At 42.7% G+C, this 9,908-nt stretch overlaps 1 protein-coding gene across 1 annotated transcript in view; it reads right to left on the bottom strand.

The window, feature by feature from the left end:
• lrrc4ba (leucine rich repeat containing 4Ba) overlaps nucleotides 1-9,908 on the bottom strand; it is a 48,656-nt gene that overhangs the window by 7,761 nt on the left and 30,987 nt on the right. Inside the window, exon 3 of the mRNA XM_026916127.3 lies at nucleotides 383-919. Within this exon, the coding sequence (XP_026771928.1) occupies nucleotides 383-628 (246 nt within the window). The 5' untranslated portion in view covers nucleotides 629-919. The remainder of the gene's footprint in view (nucleotides 1-382; nucleotides 920-9,908) is intronic.

Raw genomic sequence — 9,908 nt, 5'->3', positions numbered from 1 at the left:
TTTTTTTATTACCCCTTGCAGACCAAACCACAAGGGATTACCTCTCTAAATTTTCCACATGTTTAAATCCTGAGACCTAAGACCCTGGTGTTCAAACTGGGTCACTTTACAACACCTGATTCAGCATTGAAACTCAGTGCTTTGGGCGGGGAAAAAAGGGTAATTATTTTTATTTGCTTTCTGTCTCAGCAGTCAAGTGAAAGATGCTTACACGGCCTTCTTCTCGCAGTTTAAGCAACGCTCAGGTTACCGGCTCTCAGTGCTGCAGTAATTAAAACTGCGAAACCGTTGACAGACAAGCAGCAAACACACAATCGAGTGAACAAACATTGCAGCTCTGTAAGTAAGTGATCAGATCAATATTTATCAACACAATATTTACCTGTATCGAGTTCTCCTGTAAGTTGAGGTATCGCGTGTTATTGGATATATTTTCTGGAACCTCGTCCAGGTTTCGTCTCGTACAGATCACTCGGCTCGCTTGATTGGAGCAGCTGCAAGGTGTCGGGCAGGTCGACGTGGCTCCTGCGATGTCTTGGCCCAGGAGGAGGAGCCAAAACAGCAGCTGGGCCAATAGGAAAAAGAAGGGGGCGGGGTTAGGAAGGCCGGTCACCGTGGTGATCCGCATGGCATCTGGGTCATGACCTTCCTGTATTCCAAGTGTGAAGAGTGTGTATTAAACTTATTCCAGAAGGTAAATATCCGTTTTGGGACTTCACCACCAAATGTTGATTTCAGTTTAGTTAAACATTGTTTTTCTTTCTTTTTGTCTCCTCAGGTGAATTAATTACTCTACTGTCTCCTGTTTGTCCTTTCTTTGTTTTTTGTTTCACACACAGACGACTCGTGTACACATATTGTATCTCCTTTGTCTTCACAGGTCCTCTGTGGATTCGAGAAGCTTCTCCGAGTGGAATTACTGTAAAAAAGAGGAAAAAAAGAGACGTCGTGACTTTGCGAGAAGGTCAAAACACAGCGATAAATCCTGTTTTAAATGCTCTCCTAATTACTATGAAGTGTGCAAAATGTATTAAGAATAATTACACAGCAACCATGCATGAATCTCCGGAGCAATAAAAAAACGCTCTCTTTGTTGAGCTACTGCAGTCTCTCTTTTTTGAAAGCAATCCCCGGAGAAAATATGCCTCAGGAAGGATCGTTTTATACTCCATTATGATTTCCACACCCTTATTATCTTTACGAGTGGCCTTTAAAATAAAATAAAAAAACCCCAAATGCTTTTCAGTCACAGGTCTTTACAGGTAAATTAAATTCTGTGCTAGTTCAGGAGACGAGTGTCAGAATTACAGAATATTTCTAATCCTTGTAGGTTAAGGAATAAAGCACAATGGGCTGTGCTGTTACAGGAAAATCATCACCTGCATGCTGTGCTACCACCTGAAATTAAATAATTTCCTATAATAACAGGTCCCAAAGCGTTATATTTGTCTTATACCACAGCAATTTGACTACAATTTTTTACATGTTTAATTTATTACTGAAAGATACATCATACTTTTTATCCATTTACAGATACATTTAATTTTGGGGAACGTCCATGAAACAAGTTAGTTCCTGTTTTCACTTACAAGATGTTGGAAAGCTACAGCTTTACCTCTGACTATTACGAAGCGCTGACACTGGAGACTCCTTCCGTAAATGTTCAATAGACACGTTTATCCGTACAGAAAACTGCACCGTATCAACAAGTAACATGTTTTGAATCCATTTAGGTGGAGTGTTTGCTGTACAAGTCCAACAGTGAATGATTTGTTAGTATAGAAATGCTTTGAATTACAGCTGGAGCTACTGTCACAGCTGCTGTTACAGAAAATGAATTAACACCTTCTGACCAATCGGATTTGAGAATTCAACAGTGCTGTGATATACCGCAATATGGCTGCTAATCCCAATGCTAATGGTGTGCCGAAGGAGTGAGATGGCACAGCCTGTTTACTTTGATTGATGGCTCATTCAGCGCCGACCCCCGAGCCGGAGAGATGCGACCCCCACTGCGGGGTTATTTTGACCTCGGCGACCTTATATAAGAGCATCTGGTGAAACACAGGCCGTTATTAATGGCTACTGTCCACATAATGGACATGACACGCAAACCCATTTGACACGGGGAGGCGTCAGAGCCTGGCAGAAAAATGAGGGATAGCTTGCGAGGGATTACGAAACTGATAGATTACTGCACAGCTGCAGGGAGAGGAAGAAATGATCAACGTTAATGGATGAGCGCTGAAAAAGAGAGAGGACAGAAGGTGAGAGAGAGAAAGAGAGAGAGACAGTACAGGATAAGCATGAAATCGAGGGAAGAAGGGGAAAAAGACATATGGAAAGTGAAAGGACAAGAGAGATAGAAGGAGAGACAGAGGCATTAATATTAATAATCTCTCCCAGTGAAAGAGAGGAGAAGGACTTGAGCGAAAGAGATGAATATGAAACACCGAGATGGAGGGAGGGCAAGCACAACACGGAGGCGCATATAAAGCAGAGGGAGAGAGGGAGAGAGGGAGAGAGGGAACGATGCGGAAGAAAGACAATACAGGGGAATGAATATAAAGCAGGCGGAGATGGACAGAAAGGAGGAGAGGAGAAGAGAAGAGGTAGTAGACGGTTTGAAAGCTGCATTAGAGACAAATAACCCTGGTTAGATTAATCAATAATGCGCACATGGTGTGTAATGGCATTACGACTGACACACAATGTTTTACCACACACACACACACACACACAATCCAGACTGCAGACTTTGCGTGCTACTGTGTGTTAGCCCAGATTTGCAATTCTGCCGTATCCCAATAGATTCCTAACCCCACATGGCAGCCTGTCTGGTTCAGCTCGCAAAAAAAAAAAAAAAAAGTGCAGATAATCGCCATAAAACCGTTTATTAAAACATCATGCTCTGAATTAGCGCCACCTTCATTTTATTTACCCGCGCCGTGTCATCTTCACGCATGACTGACACGAGACACAATTAGCTGTGAGTGTGAAGCGCCACGTTAAGTGACTGTGATGGGAGATGACATCTGCTGCCGTTGCCGCTGAGTCAGACGAATCAGAATCAGATTCAAAATAAGAATCAGAATCAGATGGGGGCCTCCGCTGCGTTCAGTTACGGCAGCCGTGTGTTATTGTGAACATAAGGGCCAGTTGCTCAAAGTCACGTCTAGTTAGCATCCTTACAAAGATTGGCAAAGATGAAAGGAGCTATTAGTTCTTTTTACACAACAAGCTTTCCCCTCCCTGCCAACTGACCCCACCCACTCTGCTGAAACGACGCATGCCTGATGTGGTGTCACATCATACTACAGCGCCCTCTGCTGTTTACTTTAAATTCGTTACTTCGTAAAGCAATGCTCCGAATGATCGGAGGATACGTGTGGCAGCCATCTTGCAGATAAGTACAGTATGCATAGTTAAAAGCAAATATAATCCAGGTTGAACAGTGTTTAGGGGTGACGTTAGCCAGTCGTGGGAGTCTGGGAGCTCATGTATGCAGAAGAGGGCAGATAGCGCTTCCTCTGAGTGTGCTACGCCGCATGAGCAGGAGTTTGAAAAGATTCTTGTACAAAAAGTAAAGTGTTCAGGGTGGGGTGGGGCCATGGTGTCAGGGCGTCTCTGATTGCATATATTTTAAATGGGAGTGGCTAAAAATTTAACACAGTGTATCCACTCTTCATGTCCTTTCCCTCCATCGTAGGGTCCCTACCTTCATCCAATCCCTAACATCCCTATCCTTCCCTCCTGCTCTTGTTTGCTTCCTCTCTCTCTCTCTCTCTCTCTCTCTCTTTCTCTCTCTCTCTGTCCGTGTGTATTCCTCGGGGTCCAGTTAGTGTGTAAATACTGCACTGCCCTCTGCGTTTGATGAAAGATTAACCTGCTGCTCTGACACACATTAACCCTTTAGCCTGGACTCTGCACCAGCATCCTAACATCTCTCTCTCTTTCTCTCTCTCTCTCTTTTTCTCTGCTCTATCCATCGCCTCGCCCCTCCCTCTCTCTCCTGCTCTCCGCTCTGTCAATTCAGACCTTAGCAAAGAGAGTTACCATGGTTACCTTTTCACCAAACTCTCCCTTTCTCTCTCACTCCAGCTGTATCCATCCCATTCCGCCATCCCCCTCTCCTTCCTCCATCTTCCTCTCATTAACACGCACAAACACACACACACACACGCGTATGTGCATTTAAGACGTCTCACAAAGTAGGCTGCGTGATGCGTCATGACCACAAGGGCTGCATAAGCACTCGACACACAAACACACACCCACACACACTATTCATGTACAAATCTTTCACATTTCATTCAACGATCTGAGAGTACGTTTGTTTCATGACATATGATGCAAACACGGCTAGTAAAATCCCTTTAAACCTCAAACGTGCATGCTCTAGGGCATCATCACGTGAGCAAAATGCACAACGACTTAAAGACATGCAGACAGCCACGGAAGAAAAGGGCCTTTCTATTTTTGCATCATCTCTGCGTTCAGCCTCTATTTATGCCACTCAACAAGAAATCTTTAAACTAAAATGCCCCACAGGCAAAGACACAGAGAGAAGAATGCTTGATCAGCAAAGGCAATAAAAACAAATCTTCTGAAGCAGAACAACTTCAACGCGGATCTGTCATGAAAATACCGATTGTCTTTTGGGCCGTCTGAAGCTGGTGGATGCTCCGGCTCCATATCAGAATATATGTTTTTTATTTTTATTTTTTTTCAGAAGTTGTAAAAGAGTTTGGAGGTGCAGAAGCCACACCTCCTGCAAAAGGAAAGACACAGAGGCCACTCCTCCTTGAACAGGACAGGCATAAAGGCCACACCTCCTTTAACATGACAGGCACAGAAGCCACACCTCCTTTAACATGACAGGCACAGAGGCCACACCTCCTTCAACAGGACAGGCACAGAAGCCACACCTCCTTTAACATGACAGGCACAGAGGCCACACCTCCTTCAACAGGACAGGCACAGAAGCCACACCTCCTTCAACAGGACAGAGGACACAATACTACTATTAAAAGCCACTATTTAAAATTATTTAGAGCAGTTACCATTAAAACCACTATATTTATAATAAATTATAACATTAAAACTACTATATAAATATCTTTAAAAATTTTAATAACATTAAAACCACTATATTAAAAAGCACACTAATTATTAACATTCAAACCATTACATAAATATTTATAAGAATGAATGACTTTCAAATTAAAATATAAAAAAAGTTAAAAGCAACAGGCCTATAAAAGAAGATTTGTGAACACCTTTGAGTGTGAAAGTGTAATTAAGACACGACGACCCTGAAATGGCTTCTAAACAAACGAAACTGTTTAATAGTTTAGCAGTGACACTGAGGGAGGAAATCAGAGGATCAGACAGAACAAACACTTCGGTTTGAGACAGATAAAAACACTTTCTGTGATTCTGTTCATAAATCTAACAGAGTCTACTTTCCAAAAATACCTGAGCAATATGATTTCACATTCACAGAAATATCTCATTTCAGCAAATCCCACTTGTACAACGCTTCTTTTCACAGTGCAGAGCGTGATGGAGCTCAGATATGACAGCGCAGGTATTACATGAGTATCTTTTTATTACATATCGTCACTCTCAATGCCATTTAAATCCTACATATCGTCCCTTTAAACTCTACTGTGATGTGATTTTTAGAGACGTTTTATGCAGATATCTGAGCAAATATGAGGTGAGAATATTCAAGAGAAGGCCCAGTGTGTCCACAGCTGTGAAAAGAAAAATGAAAATTAATTTAACAGGTATTTAGTTTTTTATTACCCCAAGTCACCCCTGTTTAGAGAGCACACTGTGAGAAGGCAGCTGATGGGAATTGTTGGAAATTGTTGAATGCTATTATGATGTAGTGTATAAAAGTTATGGGTAGGGGATAGGAGTTAGGGTTAGGGTAATTAAAGTTAAGTAGGGGGTAAAGCTAGGTTAAGCTTAGGGGTAGGGTATAGGGCTTAGAAGGTTAGTGGTAGGGTGTGGGGGTTAGGAGTTATGTGTAGGGGTTAAGTTTAGGGGTAGGATGTAGGGACTAGGGGTAGAGTGTGGGATATTAAGGTTAGGGGTAGGGAGTAAGGGTAGGCTAAGGCTAGGGTAGGTGTAAGAATTAGGGATTATGTGTAGAGTATTAAGTTTACAGGTAGAGTGTACGGGTAGGTTAAGGTTTGGGGTCGGGTGCAGGGGCTAGGAGTAGTGTGTAGGGTATTAAGATTAGAGGTAGGGTGTACGGGTAGGTTAAGGTTTGGGGTCGGGTGCAGGGGCTAGGAGTTGTGTGTAGGGTATTAAGATTAGAGGTAGGGTGTACGGGTAGGTTAAGGTTTGGGGTCGGGTATAAGGGTAGGTTATTATTGGGATGGGGTGCAGGGGCTAGGGGTAGCATGCAGGGTATTAAGGTTGCGGTGGGGTGTATCGATTAGGGGTTATGTGTAGACTATTAAGTTTACAGGCAGGATGTAAGGGTAGATTAAGGTTAGAGGTAGGGTATAAGGGTAGGTTATTATTGGGATGGGGTGCAGGGGCTAGGGGTAGCGTGCAGGGTATTAAGGTTAGAAGTAGGGTATACGGGTAGGTTAAGGTTTGGGGTCAGGTGTAGGGGCTAGGAGTAGAGTGTAGGTTATTAAGGTTAGAGGTAGGGTGTACGGGTAGGTTAAGGTTTGGGGTCAGGTGTAGGGGCTAGGAGTAGAGTGTAGGTTATTAAGGTTAGAGGTACGGTGTAAGGGTAGGTTAAGGTTTGTGGTCAGGTGTAGGGGCTAGGAGTAGAGTGTAGGTTATTAAGGTTAGAGGTAGGGTGTACGGGTAGGTTAAGGTTTGGGGTCAGGTGTAGGGGCTAGGAGTAGAGTGTAGGTTATTAAGGTTAGAGGTAGGGTGTACGGGTAGGTTAAGGTTTGGGGTCAGGTGTAGGGGCTAGGAGTAGAGTGTAGGTTATTAAGGTTAGAGGTACGGTGTAAGGGTAGGTTAAGTTTGGGGTAGGGTGTACCAATTAGAGGTTTTATGTAGGGTTGTTAAGGTTAGGGATAGGGTGTAGGGGTTAGTGGTTATGTGTAGGGATGTTAAGGTTAGGGGTAAGGTGTAGGAGCTAGGAGAAGAGTGTAGGGTATTAATGTTAGAGGTGGGGTGTAAGGGTAGGTTAAGGTTAGGGGTAGGGTGTAGGGGTTAGTGGTTTTGTGTAGGGTTGTTAAGGTTGGGGGTAGGGTGTAGGGGTTAAGGGTAGAGTGTAGAGTAGGTTAAGGTTATGAGTAAGGTACACGGGATAGAGGCTATGTTCAGGGTGGTTAAAATTAGGAGTATGGTGTAAGGGTGTGTTAAAGTCAGGTGTAGGGATTAAGGGTAGGCTACAGGGTGGGTTAAGGTTAGGGGTAGGTTAAGTTTTGGGGAAAGGTATTAGGGTAGGTTAAGGTGAGGGGCCGGAGTGTATGGTTTAGGGTTTATAGGGTGATTAAGGTTGGGAAGAGGGTGTAGGAGTTAGGGGTTATACATAGAGTGATTACAGTTAGTGGTAGGGTGTAGGGATTAGGGGTTATGTGTAGGGTATTAAGATTGGGGTAGCGTGAAGGGCGGTTTAGGTAAGGAGTCGGGGTGTGTGGTTTAAAAGTTATGTGTATGGTATTCAGGGTGGGATATGTTTAGGGCATTAAGGTTACGGGTAGTATGTAGGGCCTAGGGGTTATGTGTAGGATATTAAGGTTAGGGGTAGGTTGTAGGGGATAAGGGTAATAATGGTAGGGTTTTTGTGCACAGTTTTTAAGGTTAGCGGTAAGGTTTAGGGTGTAGAGGATATGTGTATGGAGATGAGGTTAGTGGTAGTGTGTAGGGGTTAGGGGTAGGGTGTAGGGGTTAGGGATTTACGGTGAAAAACATGCACATGATCATGATCTGCAGTAAATCAGTGATGAACAGTCAGACTTGCAGCAGCGTTCACTCTGCAGTGGAGTATCTTTTTGAAGTGTGCACTAAATGTAGCATTTACATTCATAAATTATGAATCAGCATTAGTGATTATCATAAATCTTAATCATAATCTGGCATGTGCTTTCTTAATAAATAAAAATTTCATTGTGTTCGAGTTGCACTACTCTGTATTTCCCTACATTATCCTGCCTCTGTGCGAGCAGATATAAAATATTCACAGGATAAAAATACGTAAAAGCAAGTAGAGATCGTGAACGGCTGAATTATTTTCATGCTAGAGAGAAGTCAAATAAAGTGCAGAAACCACAGGAGAACAATAATACTGTGTAAAATAATAGGGTGCTTAGGGCTAGGGGCCAGGTGTAGGGGTTAGGGGTTGTTAATTATTCTAAACCTCCAATACAATGTAAAATCATAAATCTACTATGAGTCTAGTATATTGCCAATATATTGCTGCACAAATAGATAAATAGTCCTTGTTATAATTATCACATTAATCACTTCAAAATTTGGTTAAATTTCACACAATGGCTTTTACACTCATTATTCAGCAGCTTCTAGAATAGCACTTGATCCAGCACATGCTATTATTTTGCATTTAATATTTATTTATTATGCGTTATCATGTGATTATGTTTAATGTCTGAATATCAATGTGTGCGAGTTTGTTATTAAATACTCATTGCACGTTGAACTCAGTTCTGAATAGGGTACAGAGTGAATATGAGCTCATTTGGCTTTCATCCTATCATAACAGTGTACGGCAATATAAAATTAACGATATTATCGACAGTTGAAGGCAGTAAGAAACATTTTTAGCTTTGTAAAATTTGTATTGGGAAGAAAATTGCCTGTTATCACTTTGAAATATGTGCTAGTTTTTTAGGCTCTTGACTTCCAATAATTTGGTCAGATTTGAAGAGAGCAGAGCATTTTATTTCTCAGTGAGAGAAATCCTAAAACTCTGTCTATCAAACGAAAGTTTACATAAACATTTATAGAAATGAGAAGTGCCGCTTGAAAAGTCAGCAGAAAAGTGAACAGGTTTTTACACCACGGTTTTGCTGCAGTGTTTAAACTGATCCCTCATTACTCCACTTTGCTTAGTGTCTAGATTTGATATCCTTAATTAGCCTGGAAAGGTCTAACGAGAGCCTCTTATTTCAGCTCCTTATCTTGTCTAGCAGGGCGTTCCTGCACCTTGGGAGAAATCGTCAAACCTAAAGTGTGTATCAGTGCCAAGCAGAAACCTCGCAGGCATTTAAAACAGCCGAGGCCGAGCCAGGAGCAACGGCCTCGCAGACTCGTAGAGCCGAGGCTTTTATGGCAGTGAATGAGAGCATTGTGCGACGTCATGACACTCAGCCATTTAATTAACGCAGGGAGACGCACGGTGCGCTGAAACACTGCCTCTTTCTTCAGCGGCCTCTTTGTGCCGCGAGAAACAGGAAGTCGCTTTTCTTCCGTGTGGGGGCTGATCTGTGGAGCAGGCCACACTGCTGAGGAAATTACAGATCGGCGCAATCAGCCTGGATTCTCGTAATGTCTTAATGTTGGTCACTTAGCAAGAAAATAATAAATAAATAATATTTTCCCGGGATAATAATGTCCCGGGAATGTGTATCTCCCCTTCAGACAGCATACAGCACTCAAATCATATAAATCAAGATTAAACGATAAGCCACGTCTCCTTCAGTGTGACTGACAGGCACAATGGCCACGCCTCCTTTCTGTGACTAAAAGACACATAGGTCACATCTTTTTCTTAAGCATTTGCAGGCACAGAGGCCACACCTACATTTCTTCAACTAGCAGATATATAAGCCACACCTCCTTCATTGAAACTGACAGATACAGAGGCCACACCGACTTTACTTGGATTCAAGCACTGAAACCACACCTACTTCACGTGGACTCAAGCACAGAGGCCACGCCTCCTTCATTGAAACTGATGGGCACAG

This window comes from Pangasianodon hypophthalmus, chromosome 13, assembly GCF_027358585.1.
Source record: "Pangasianodon hypophthalmus isolate fPanHyp1 chromosome 13, fPanHyp1.pri, whole genome shotgun sequence".
NCBI classification, from domain to species: domain Eukaryota; kingdom Metazoa; phylum Chordata; class Actinopteri; order Siluriformes; family Pangasiidae; genus Pangasianodon; species Pangasianodon hypophthalmus.
The sequence above is the reverse complement of the archived record's forward strand: the minus strand, read 5'-3'. Positions and strand labels throughout refer to the sequence as shown.